The sequence below is a fragment of the Lissotriton vulgaris genome, chromosome 1_1 (genome assembly GCF_964263255.1).
Source record: "Lissotriton vulgaris chromosome 1_1, aLisVul1.2, whole genome shotgun sequence".
Classification (NCBI taxonomy): domain Eukaryota; kingdom Metazoa; phylum Chordata; class Amphibia; order Caudata; family Salamandridae; genus Lissotriton; species Lissotriton vulgaris.
Window position 1 is genome coordinate 1,875,944,415 of NC_141685.1, and position 12,895 is coordinate 1,875,957,309.

The 12,895-nt window shown below is 47.4% G+C and overlaps 1 protein-coding gene across 1 annotated transcript in view; it reads right to left on the reverse strand.

Moving 5' to 3' along the window:
- The window catches only part of ASZ1 (ankyrin repeat, SAM and basic leucine zipper domain containing 1), a 1,750,578-nt gene that overhangs the window by 868,436 nt on the left and 869,247 nt on the right, over nucleotides 1-12,895 (reverse strand). The window contains exon 5 of the mRNA XM_086919410.1: nucleotides 10,280-10,391. Within this exon, the coding sequence (XP_086775536.1) occupies nucleotides 10,280-10,391 (112 nt within the window). The remainder of the gene's footprint in view (nucleotides 1-10,279; nucleotides 10,392-12,895) is intronic.

The following is a 12,895-nucleotide window of genomic DNA, read 5'->3' on the forward strand; positions in this document are numbered from 1 at the left end:
CCTTATATATGGCCTATATTCATATTGTAAGTGGGGCAACATTATAGTCAACTAAATTAAACACAGATATGTTTTGTACAATACACATCCTTACCTTACATATTTCAAGACGCTCTTATGTGCAATAATGAAGAAAAAGGAGGCACAGATAAATACAATATTTGCCTAAGATCACACAATTTGGTCAAGCAGGGAAGCCAAGATTGGTCCCATGTTTTTTCACATTGTCCAGTTCTGGCACTAGATGGGTTTCTTATTCTCTCTCATGCTATACATCAAGGGTTAATGTTTGTTTTTGATTCTTGGCGCAGGAGCTTAGAAGGTGGGTGGCAGGCAGATGCCACATGAAAGCTCAGCTCGTTTTTGTCTTAAGATTCCAAAAAGACCTCAAAGTGAGCCAGAGCCAGGCATCTGGCTCGAGCCTCCAATGGTTCGCCCACCTCTATGAAGTGCTGACAGTGAAAAAGGGGGAAAACATTGTGATATAGAGAGTGAAAGCATGGTCCTTTGAGGGAACAAAGGAAACGCAAAATGGGATAGAACATGTCCTGTAATGGTGTGCGGTGGTCGACACTCTGGAGGAACCAATGTTAAATAGTGATGGACAGCTAATGTATGTGAATGCAAATGCTACTTACCAGTATGCATCTGTTCTTGGCATGTAGGGCTGCTGACATTCATATCTGTGCATAGATCGCCGCCTAGTGTTGGGTCCGGATGATTGCACATTGTTGTCCTTGAAGAGTCTTCGAAGTATCACGAGATAGGTGGCTCCTCCCCTGGACTACAGTGCGCATGGGCATCGCCTCCATCCCCAGATTGTTTTTAGCCATTGGCAGAGATGGAGTAAAGTATGTGAGTGATGACCATGCTATGAGCATATATATATATATATATGAATACTGCCGCTGCTACAGGCGCCGGGGAGGAGGGTGGGCGATATGAATGTCAGCAGCCCTACATGCCAAGAACAGAGGCATACTGGTAAGTAGCATTTGCAGTTCGAGGCATGTGGGCTGCTGAATTCATATCTGTGCATAGAATACATAGCAGTCCCTCCATTAGCGGCGGCCGCCCGTGCCAGCTGCAGCAGTCTGAAAAAGTGTTTTGAGAACAGCCTGACCAACAGCTGCCTGCTGTTTGGAGTGCACGTCTACACAGTAATGTTTAGTGAAAGTATGTGTGGTAGACCATGTGGCTGCTCTACAAATATCTTCTAAGGGAATGTTACCTAGGAAAGCCATAGAGGCCCCCAACTTCCTGGTGGAGTGGGCGCTTGGTGGGATAGTGAGAGTGCGTCTAGCTTTAGCGTAACAGATTTGAATGCATTTCACGATCCACCTTGCGATCCCAGCTTTGGAGATAGCGTTTCCTTGTGGTGTGAGGCAAAAGCAACGAAAAGCTGCTTGGTTTTGCGAAAATCTTTTGTCCTGTCCACGTAGTACATCAAGGCTCTTTTAACGTCAAGGGTGTGGAGCATCCGCTCCGCCAGCGTCTCTGGGTTTTGGAAAAACACCGGCAACTCAATTGTTTGGTTCATATGGAATTGAGATACAACCTTGGGTAAGAATTTAGGGTTAGTGCGGAGCACAACCCTTTTAGCATGTACTTGGAAGAAAGGTTCTTGGATGGTGAGCGCGTGCAACTCGCTAACCCTCCGTAGCGATGTAATTGCTACTAAGAAAGCAACCTTCCAAGTCAGAAACTGTAGCTCACAAGAGTGCAGTGGCTCGAAGGGAGGACCCATCAGTCTTGTAAGAACCACATTGAGGTTCCATTCTGGAGCTGTTGGGGTCCTTGGTGGAATGACTCTCTTGAGTCCTTCCAGAAAAGCCTTGATAGCAGGGACCTTAAAAAGTGACAGGTGTTGCCTATTCTGGAGGTATGCTGCCATAGCAGACAGGTGAATGCGGATGGAAGAGTACGCCAAATTGCATTGATACAGGTGGAACAGGTAACAAATGATGTTTTGAATGGAAGCATCTAGCGGGTCAATATCGTGGTTAACACAGTAAATGACAAACCTCTTCCATTTAGCCGCATAACAAGCTCTAGTAGTGGGCTTCCTTGCCTCCCGAATGATGTTCATGCAATCGGGAGGAAGATTGAGGTAGCCAAACTCTAGGACTTCAGGAGCCAGATCGCCAGGTTGAGCTGTTGCGGATCTGGGTGCTTAATGTCGCCATGGCTCTGCGTCAGAAGGCTGGGAGTGAGATGAAGCCTTTGATGCGGTACCACGGAGAGTTCCAGAAACATGGTGTACCACGGTTGGCGAGCCCACGTTGGAGCAACCAGGATGAGAGTCATCGAGTACTGCCTGAGCTTGCGTGCCACCAGCGGTATCAGAGGTGCTGGGGGAAAAGCGTACGCAAATCTGCCTGACCAGTTCATCCACATTGCATTGCCCTGTGATTGCGGGTGTGGGAACCTGGCGGCGAAGCTTTGGCATTTTGCGTTCTCCTTTGTGGCGAACAGGTCTATCTCTGGATGACCCCACCTTTGGAAGTACGGTTGGAGTACTGATGGATGTATCTCCCACTCGTGCATTTGATGGCTGTGCCTGCTGAGCAGGTCCGCCACCTGGTTGTCCTTGCCCGGGAGATGCTCTGTCATGAGGAAGATGTTCCTCTGAATGGCCCACTTCCACATGCTCTGAGCCAGATGAGACAGCTGCGGAGAGTGTGTGCCTCCCTGCTTCTGAATGTAGTACATGGCTGTCATGTTGTCCGTCCGGATCAACACGACCTTGTTGCACAGATGTACTTTGAACGCCTTCAAGGCCATGAAGATTGCCATCAGTTCCAACACATTGATGTGCATCTTCCTTTGCTGTAGTGTCCATAGTCCCTGCACTGTGTAGTGGAGTACATGCGCTCCCCATCCCTGGAGAGAAGCGTCCGTCGTCAGGATAATCTGTGGCACAGGCTCTTGGAATGGTCGGCCCTTGCAAAGGTTTTGTGGATTCCACCAATGCAGAGAGTTGTATGCCCGACCGCTCACCAACACTAGGTCTGTCAGTTGCCCATGAGCCTGAGTCCACTGACGTGCTAGGCACTCTTGAAGCGGACGCATATGTAGTCTCGCGTGCGGGACAATGGAGATGCAGGAGGCCATCATGCCTATCAACTGCATGAACATTTTCGCTGGAAGCGAGTGTTGAGGTCTGAATCGTTGGATCAGCGTTTGGATACTGGTGATTCTCACTGAATTTGGCTGCGCAGTGGCTGCCAGAGTGTTTATTGTCGCGCCCAGATACTGTCGTACATGGGCGGGCTGGAGATGGGATTTCGGGTAGTTCAGAGAGAATCCCAGATCGTGCAGGAGATGAATGTTGCGGGACACGTGGTCGGCGCACTGTTGTTCTGTTTTTGCCTGAATGAGCCAGTCGTCCAGGTAAGGGTAGACGTGGACGTTCTGGCGTCGTAGATGCGCCGCCACAGTCGCCAGGCACTTCGTAAAGACCCTTGGCGCTGTGGTGACCCCGAACGGCAGAACCCTGAACTGATAGTGCTGGTCTTGAATCGTGAATCTGAGATACTTCCTGTGGGAAGGATGCAGGGGGATATGAAAGTATGCATCTTTTAGATCCAACGTAGCCAGGAAGTCCCCCTGTTGAAGCAGAGGGAGTACCTGCTGCAACGTGAGCATATGGAAATGTTTCGAGAGAATGTACCAGTTGAGGGGCCTGAGGTCCAGGATGGGCCGTAGGGATCCGTCCTTTTTGGGGATTAGAAAGTACAGAGAGTAAACTCCTGTACCCCTTTCTTGCAGTGGGACGAGCTCTATTGCCCCTTTTTGCAGCATGACCTGAACTTCCTGCTGCAAAAAGTGCAAGTGCTCGCCGGACATAGGACGGCTTCTTGGAGGTATGTTTGGTGGAGTGGAAGTAAGTTCCAGACAGTAACCGTACTGGATAAGAGACTTGACCCACCTGTCCGTGGTGATGGATTTCCACGCGGGCAGGAACTGCTGGAGTCTCCCCCCGACCGGTGTTGTGTGGTCGGGGGGCAGTGACAAGGCGTCACTGCTTGTTGGCGGTGGTGGACCTGGAGCTGTTGTTTCCACATCCCCTGCCTTTGATGTTGTTGCCTCTGTAGCCACCTCTACCCTTGTTGGTGTATGAGGTTTGGGTATTACTTTTATAATACTGTGTGGACTGCGATGCCTGACCCCTTGAGGTGCCTCTGGTATTGGAGCGGCGAAAGGAACCACCCCGAAACTGCTGAGACTGGAGGGCCCCCATAGACTTAGCAGTGTCTGTGTCTTTCTTCATTTTTTCCAGTGTCGCATCCACCTCAGGGCCGAACAGGTGGTCAGGATTAACTGTTTGGTTCAGGATGGTTGTTTGTATATCCGGTTTGAAACCTGATATCCTAAGCCATGCATGTCTTCTCAGCAACACACTAGTGTTGATTGCCCTGGAGGCTGTGTCAGCCACGTCCAGCGCACATTTGATGGAAGCGTTTGTGATGAGCTTTCCTTCCTGAATTAACATTTCCCCTGCCTCCTTGTACTGGTCAGGCAAGTGTTGCAGCAGTGTTTCTAGGGTGTCATAATGAGCCCTATCGTAGCGTGCAAGTAGGGCCTGCGTGTTGGAGATTCGCCAAATATTAGCTGCCTGTGCAGCAATCCGTTTCCCCGAGGCCTCAAATATTTTAGACTCTTTGTCTGGGGGAGGAGCGTCACCAGTGGTCTGCGAGTTCGCCCTCTTGCGTGCGTTGATAACACCAACGAGTCCAGTGGCAAGTGTCCCTTGATGTATGTTGGATCCGAGGGCGCTGCCTTATATTTTCTGTCAATGCGAGGATTGATGACACGCGCCCGGGTGGGCTCTTTAAAGGCCTCAGTCGCGTGCTTTAGCACTCCCTTGAGCATTGGCAATGTCTTGACTGACTTTTCAGCCACCGAGAAAGTGTCAAACAAAAAGTCCACATCCACAGGATCTGAGTGCAGCTCGACCTCATGGTTAGCTGCAGCTCGCTCAATCAAAGCGTTGAAGGCTGCCGAGTCCTCCGTCGGTGAGGTCTTTGCAGCAAAGAGCTGCGGTTCCTGACCCGATTGCGGGTCGTCCGGGTCGCCTCCGGCAGACCAAGGCTCATGTTCCTCCTCCGGATCCGAGTACGCCGGATAGTTGTACTCTACCTCCTCATCGTCACCATCCCCTGCGTTGGAACGCGTTGGCGAATGTTCTAAAGCTTGTGGAGAGGCAGGCTCGATCAGGGCCGAAGTACCCGCAGAATCCTTCTTATTTTTGAGAGGAATGTGAAAATGTTCCAACACCGGCTCCGTGGTGATTTTCCTTTTGAGGAGAGACAGTTTACCGGTATTGGCGTCGATGATGACCTCTCGACGCTCTTCCTCTGCAAGCGGCTGGAGCCGAGGCTTCGCCACCACCAGTGCCGCTTCGGGCGTCGACACCTGCTTAGAGGGCACACCTGCCCCATGCTTCGGAGCGAAAGCCTTCGGCGTCGACTTCGGCGGCAGGGTGAAGCGGATAGGCGTTTGCGCCTTTGTGGGCTTTGTTGTGTGCATCGGCACCACATCCCCTGGTTCGGGAACCACAGCGTCCTTCCGAATCCGCTGCGGGGACTCCGTGACCTTCTTCGTCAAGGCCGTGGAGGGCTCGAGCGATCTCCCCGAGTCGGGAGTCGGGTCGGCGAGAGGCAACGTCTTCGGAGCCGACACTTCACGGTCCTTGTCCCCGACGGGCGGAGCCGTGGAATCGCCTCAACGCTTCTTCGAAGCTTTCTTCGGGTCATCGACCTCGACCATCTTCGGCGCCGACGCGGCCGCGTCGGTCGACTTCGTCTTCGGCGTCGACCCCGAGGCCCTCGGGTCGGCCATCTTGGCACGGCTCTTCAGGTCGGCCATTTTGAATTTTTTGGAAGTCGACGCCTCCAGAGCCTTCTGCACCAGTGCAGCTTTCACTTTTGGTTTAGAAACCGGAGGAGTGGATACCAATGGCTTCACTTTCGTTTTTGTTAACGGGAGTGGCGCCTTAGAAATGTCCGTGACCGGGCCCGGAGGCGGGGCTGCTGGACTAGTAACGAGGTCTTGGGTAAGGCCCGAAGGCGATCCCTCGACCTGGGCCGCATGAAGGGGATTGACCCCTGAGTCAGTCTGGGGACGCTCTTCCTCCGAGCTGTCCCCCACGGTGGCAATTGCCCCATCGTCGTCCCCTACCTCGTCGCCGGCTTCGTCAAAGTCCTCGTCTCCCGCGTCATAGGCATCCCCCTCAGACGCGGGGCTAGAGTCCGAAACCCGCATGACATCGTCGTCTTCAACAGATTCTTCGAAGATGTCGTCCGGCGGGGGCGCCGAGGTTGCCGATAACTGGGCCTGGAGTCTAGCGGCCCGACGAATCTTGAGAGTCTTCTTGCACCGGAACTTCGAGCAGGCCATACACCTGGCCTCATCATGGTCCGGTGACTAACATTTGTTGCACACAGGGTGCACATCGAGGTGTGAATACTTGGAGGTGCACACCGGGCACCTTTTGAACGGAGTCCGTTCCATGTCTGGAGCGTCGAGTAGGCCCGTCCGCGCCGAGAGCACGCGGATGGGTAGCAAGAGTTCGGAGCGGAGAACAGACAAAAACCCGAACGAAACAATACCGACGCCCAGCCTAAAGACCTTTTGGCCTCGAGTTAGAAAAGTTTTACAACTATCGATTCCGACAGAGGGAACCGAAACACATCCGAACCCAATGGCGGAAAAAAACAATCTGGGGATGGAGGCGATGCCCATGCGCACTGTAGTCCAGGGGAGGAGCCACCTATCTCGTGATACTTCGAAGACTCTTCCAGGACAACAATGTGCATTCATCCGGACCCAACACTAGGCGGCGATCTATGCACAGATATGAATTCAGCAGCCCACATGCCTCGAACATGGCATCCCTCCCCCCCTTTACAGGCCACATGTGTTACCTTGAAGACAATCTAAAGTGGTTTTGCAGTTCTGGAGAGGAGGAATGTTGCTGCTCACCTTGGCGACCCTTGGACCACAACGTCCTCTGTGGTTGGACTTCTACTTCACAGGTTGTGAAGGGTGGCACAGCCAGAAGGGTATGCCTAGGGAGTAATCCCTGAACTTACAGTATTATCTGTGGACGCAGAGAGCAGGAGAAGCCAGGCCAATAAGCGGGTCATGCCACAACCTTGTTTAAAATGCTCCAAGGGCAAGTCAGCCACCATTCCCAAAACATGAGCATCATCAACAGGGATGTTCATGAGAATCATCTGGCCATCACCTAACAGCCAGTTTAGATCATCCAGGCATAGTGATGCATGGCAATAAAGAAGCCCATGGGACTCCCCACGATGCCACATAATACAGGCTAGACCAGAAGAGGTTCTCTTTGGACATGTCCTGACCATCATGCAACACTTTCGCAAATGGTTCCAAAGGTGATCAGGGAGATTCAGGAAAAATGTTTGTGCAATCTCCTAAATATCATTAGACTAACAGGCCAGAAGGCAAGTCACTTTCATGGAGCGAAAGGGCAAGGCTCCCTGAAAAGAACAACTTCTTCCCCATTGCCTCAATCTCTTTGATTCCCTTGTGGGCATTAGAGAGGAAAGAGTCAGGATTCTGCTTGGAGTTTCCAGGAGTAAGTCAGGGAAGGTTGAGGAGAAGGATGAAGTTGTTGGGAGACCTGATGATTTACCATTACCATCTCAGCAGAAACTGGTGACCAACATGATGAAAGAGAGCAAGGGATGCAAAGCAGAGGAGGCAGACTGCGTAATGTCTATGTATTTAGCTTTGTTTTCATCTACTGGCAAAGGCATTCAAGAATCCTGAGTAATGTTGGGTAGCACAGCCATGAAGCTTGCAACCTCTTCTCGCAGAAGTGTTGATGGACTTTCGATATCCACCTCAGGGAAAGTGCCCAGGACACTTACTTTCTGCAGAGTCAACCTGTCCTACCATCTGTGCTAATAAGAGGAAAAAGATTACCCATTTCTTTACCATCATCATGGCTGAATATATTGGCCATCTGAATGTGCTCCGAGTAAGAGCCAAATATCCCTTCAGATCTGGCAAAGTGCTTATCACAAGGTGAAAGCCTACAAGGAACTCTTTTTCCATCAAATGTTGGGCATGGCACTGGGATCATATCAAAATGGCTTTCGCCATTTTGGAAATTTTCCACATTTTTTAACAGATCCGTGATGGTTTGGAAAATAGGCAGTGGATCAACTGCCAGTCCCTTTGCAGAGGAAGAGGTTTGGCCAGGGGCATGGCAGCATCAGGAAGAGGCTGAGCAGGGAGGGTGGACCTGGTTCAGGGTTAGAGTCTCTGGTGCAATCTTAGTTGGAAGCACCAAGGGCGCTTGGGGCTCTCAGGTGCACCAGAGGAAGCTGGGGGATAAACGAGCCAGTAAAGGCTGGGGGTAGACAACAAACTGTGCAGTGTCAGCCCCAGGAGATGGAAACTCTAGGTAGAAAGCAGAAGGCCTAAGCTTGTGCCATCAAGGGCTCTGCCTTCCACTTTTTCAAGTTTTTGGTGTATATGAAGCTGCACTTCTCACATGATCAGGAGTTATGTTTGGGCACCAGAGTAATATAACTAGTACTGTCCAACATCAGGTATAGCTAGCTTATCCAATACTTTTTTTCACTTTGCATTCTACCGCTTGTAATCTTGTTGTTATAATGGGGTGGAAAAAATACATGTTATGCAATGGCAAGAAACACCAGGTCTGGAGCAGCTACTCATGACTTACATGGGAAAACCTGAGAGCTCTGTTTAATGCTTCCTAACACTATTCAAATACATTTTCTTAATGGTACCTACATTTGAGTTCAGTAATTTCTGTGCCAGTTTATGCAAGTGCTGTTAGAGTAAATGTCATGGGGAACTGGTAATTATATGTTAGTGTATTATACGTCTGATTTAACTATGATTATTACATGCAACTAAGTGGCAGAACTTAATGACTTTGGCAGCTCATGCACTGCGATCACTTTCATAGTGAGTTTTTGCATGCCTTCGGCGCACGCAGGCTTGGCTGCTTGCAAAAGGAACCTTGATTGCCGCACATAGATGAAAAAAATTAGAGGATGCATTGACCTGGACAAGAGGAAAATAGGTAACTCATGAGACAGTACAGCAGTGATTTGATCAGGTTATATCCAAAAGCATACATGATGAGTTGGTAACTCAAAGGAGGAGTTGGATCTCTCAGATAATTGACAGCATGACCACATTAAAACAGGAGAGTCTATATTCTGAAGCATGCTCCAAAGTTTAATATTATGAGTCTCTTGATATCACAAGCCATATTTGTAGTAGGACTGATATGCCTAAATGAGTTTGTACACCGATATATTCAATTGCTAATGTACCTTAATTCAAAATGGTGCAGTAGACAGTTTCCTACTTTACACAGTACTGGAAAACCACAAACCAATTAGTTGAAAAACATGCTTTTTAAAATGCATGCCACATTAAGGGCCAGGTGTACAAAGGATTGCAGCAACTGCAGAGCCTCTGAATTGGCAGATCCGAGCATTAGCAAATGCTGAAACCCTTTTTCCTATGTACTAAAAGCATTTAGCGATTTGGAAAAGTGGTTCCGGATCACTCTATTTTTAAAAGGATACTAATTTGGTATTTGGAAGGTGACCATTATAGGCATCTGCTTCAAATACTGAATCGGTATGCTATGTATCAATGTTTTGTGACCAGTTTTGCCAACACCTCAAAGGAGGTTGTAACCTACTCCTAAAATGAGAAGGGGTCCCCTTGATGAATGTAAAAAAAAGAAATAAATAAAGATCTGTTCATTTAAAAAAAATATTTAGGAAAGAGTGCTTCATTTTAAAAATTAAAAATAAAAGTGTATTTATTAAAAAGCAATAACAGACATGGTGTTCAGCTGACCCCAACAGGCCACCATACCTGTGATAGCAGTGAATCAAAGTGGGTCGCAATTGGTGACCTACATCATCACTATTCATGAGGTAGGTCGAAGTGCCACCTACCACAATTCTGTTTTTGTTGTTTGTGTGTTTTTTGTTTTTTTTTACAAACCAACCTATTAGTACACAGGTCGGTTGGCAAACTACCAAACTGGTTGCAAATATACTAGCCGCAACTTGCAATCAGTTTTTTGTGACCAGTGTGTATTTAGTACATCAGGCCCTACGTGCTAAAATTACCACATTTTCCTAAAACAGCAATTTACCCCATATCACATTTCTTGTGTTAGGACTGTTCCTATTTAAAAAGACATGTGTAGCAAAAGACATATACTGGAAAATAACCTTACTGTATAACCGTTTTCATCTTGGAGATTTATTTCGGCAGCATGAGCAACAAGAAGGGCAATAACTTGAGAATGGCCTTCACGAGCAGCAAACATTATTGGAGTCATTTTTTTCCTGGAACAAAAATATACAGTTGACTAGATTTGCCTCATAGCTTAAACCATAATAAAAACATTCATAGCGGACGCTAGATTTAAAAAAAGTTGAACATATAAAAAAAAAAAAGAAAGAAAATCACTGTGCTCAACAGATGCAGAGGGCCGCCATGACCCTTCCTCTTTCAACAGCGGTTCGTGTAAAGGTGGCGAACCTCAATATCAAATCCACAGAATACTGCCTTTTCCCAATGTTCATCACTGGAAACAGTCTAACACGAACATCACGTTTGCATCCAAAGCAGTCATTTTATTTTGCAAAATTCATAGGCAATTACACTCGACGCGTTTCGGGAAAGTTTCCCTTGGTCACGAGTGACGTTCGTGTTATACTGTTTCCAGTGATGAACATTGGGAAAAGGCAGTATTCTGTGGAGATAAATATATATATATATCAATCACTCGAATAAAAAATACTGCTCACTTAGTCCACTATGCCTTCCTATTCCACTTCAAGGGGTCCTTGTAACACTGGTCGAGCCAGAAATGCATCAATAATTTATAAGTACTGCGATGCAGTACAACAAGTCCATGAACATGCTGATATGTATTCTTTGCATGCATAGTGATGTGAGGAATATGAAAAGCCAACCTGATGGCAAACAGGGTAATTGTTAATTATGGTGTGGCTTGAAAGAATAGCTGTCACCAGACAATTAAGTGGCAATCACTAGGAGAGGGTTTTGGCTCCACCCACACATTGGGAGCAAATTGAACAGGATTTGATTGGGAAGAAGTTGGATGCTGCTAAGTAAAAAGAGTGCTTGCCGCACCGTGATTTTTTCCAGAATGGATTTCCCTTACTTAAAATGGGCACTGCATCAAACGTAGTGACGACTTGGCATCCTAGAAGAAAAACGTCATCCAGCTGCACATTTTTAGGAGAGGTCACAGCTTTATCGGTCTTGCCAGTATCATGTTTTCCAAAAGATATCAAACAAAAATACATGTATATATCTATATATTATCTATATATTATCCATCAAAAAGAAATTTCCAAATCGTTTGAGTCCAAAAGCAACTTAGCCTTTACACTCCCACCTGGTGGTAATTTAGATATATGGTGAAATGCATACTGTCCTTACACTAAAAATTTGGAAATTACCATCATACAAGAAATTGTGTCCTGGACCCTTTTTCAATACCATTGATTATGATACAAGTTACTCCCACCTCCCCCGCGGACATTTGCTTAGCGTAGTACTTCAGGAAACTTAGGCAGCATTTCCCAGCAGGTTTGTGTAGGTTCAAAGGTGGACATGCTCACTCAGTTTGAGGAATGTAGGCCTTGGAGGGATTCACTGACACCCCCAACTTGCATCCACAAACTGAAAGCAGTGACAGCGGCTCCTGTCAATGTTTTTTAACTGACTGCCAGCTTAGCAGTCATTTCTAAACTTGGCGGGCAGAGTAGTATTAGAATGGCAGACGTTAAGTCCTCCGCCAGGGTGACAACGTCTTTTTTGTTAGCCAAAATATAAATAAGGCCCTTACTAAGAATCCCTCTGTTATTTTTGCAATCTAAATATCCATAGGCGTCCAGCGTGGTGTAACTTGAAATGATCCTGTTCACTTTGCCATAATGCCATACAAAAATTGCAAGTAGGTGCATTTATTTACATGTTTATTTACATTTTATGTTAGAAATTTCTGTAATCTGTTGAGATCCACAAATTGACAACCAACTAGCATTCCAACATGTCTCCACATAAGAACTGAACCCAAATTTTATGGGTGACCCTAGTACCCACAATGGGAAAATGGTAAAAACATAACAGACGCATCACATTTATGCAGTGAAAATGCACCTTTTTTTGCAATGTGGGTAGCTATGGATTTTGGGCCCTAGCTCAGCTGGAAACGAGGCAAACCTGCACATTTTTTAAAAGTAGACAGCAAGGCATGATTTGCGTGGCTCTCACCAGAAGCCTTTGTAAATGTCAAATTTTTATAAGAAATACACATTCTCCTCACAGGTTCCTACCACACTGACTTCCCTCAAGTCCCCAAATCAGAATGGTACCCCACTTGTGTGGGTGGGCCAAGAAACGAGGAAACAAAAGGCCTTCAAACGCTACATTGAGAGATAAGCAATAGGGGGAAGGTTGCTGCATATGGGGCAGTGCTGTGGCAGCAATCATGCAAACCTACAAACCCCAGACATTTTTTTAAACTAGATAACCAGGGGAGTCCAGGGTGGTATGCCTTGCATGGATCTCACAAGGTTTTCCTACTCACAATGGTCTGCAAACTTCAAACTCTTCCAGAAATCACACATTTTCCTTTAATTTCTGTGTAAACTTCTGGAATCGCCAAGAATCCACAAAACTCCCACCACCCTGCATTGCCCCACTTGCGACGATAAAAATACTGCCCCGCTTCAGTGGCTGGGTCTAGTGCCTTCTACAGGAACTGTCTTGCTGCTTTGAGAGAGTTTTTTGTCATTTTGTCAGTTTAGATTGC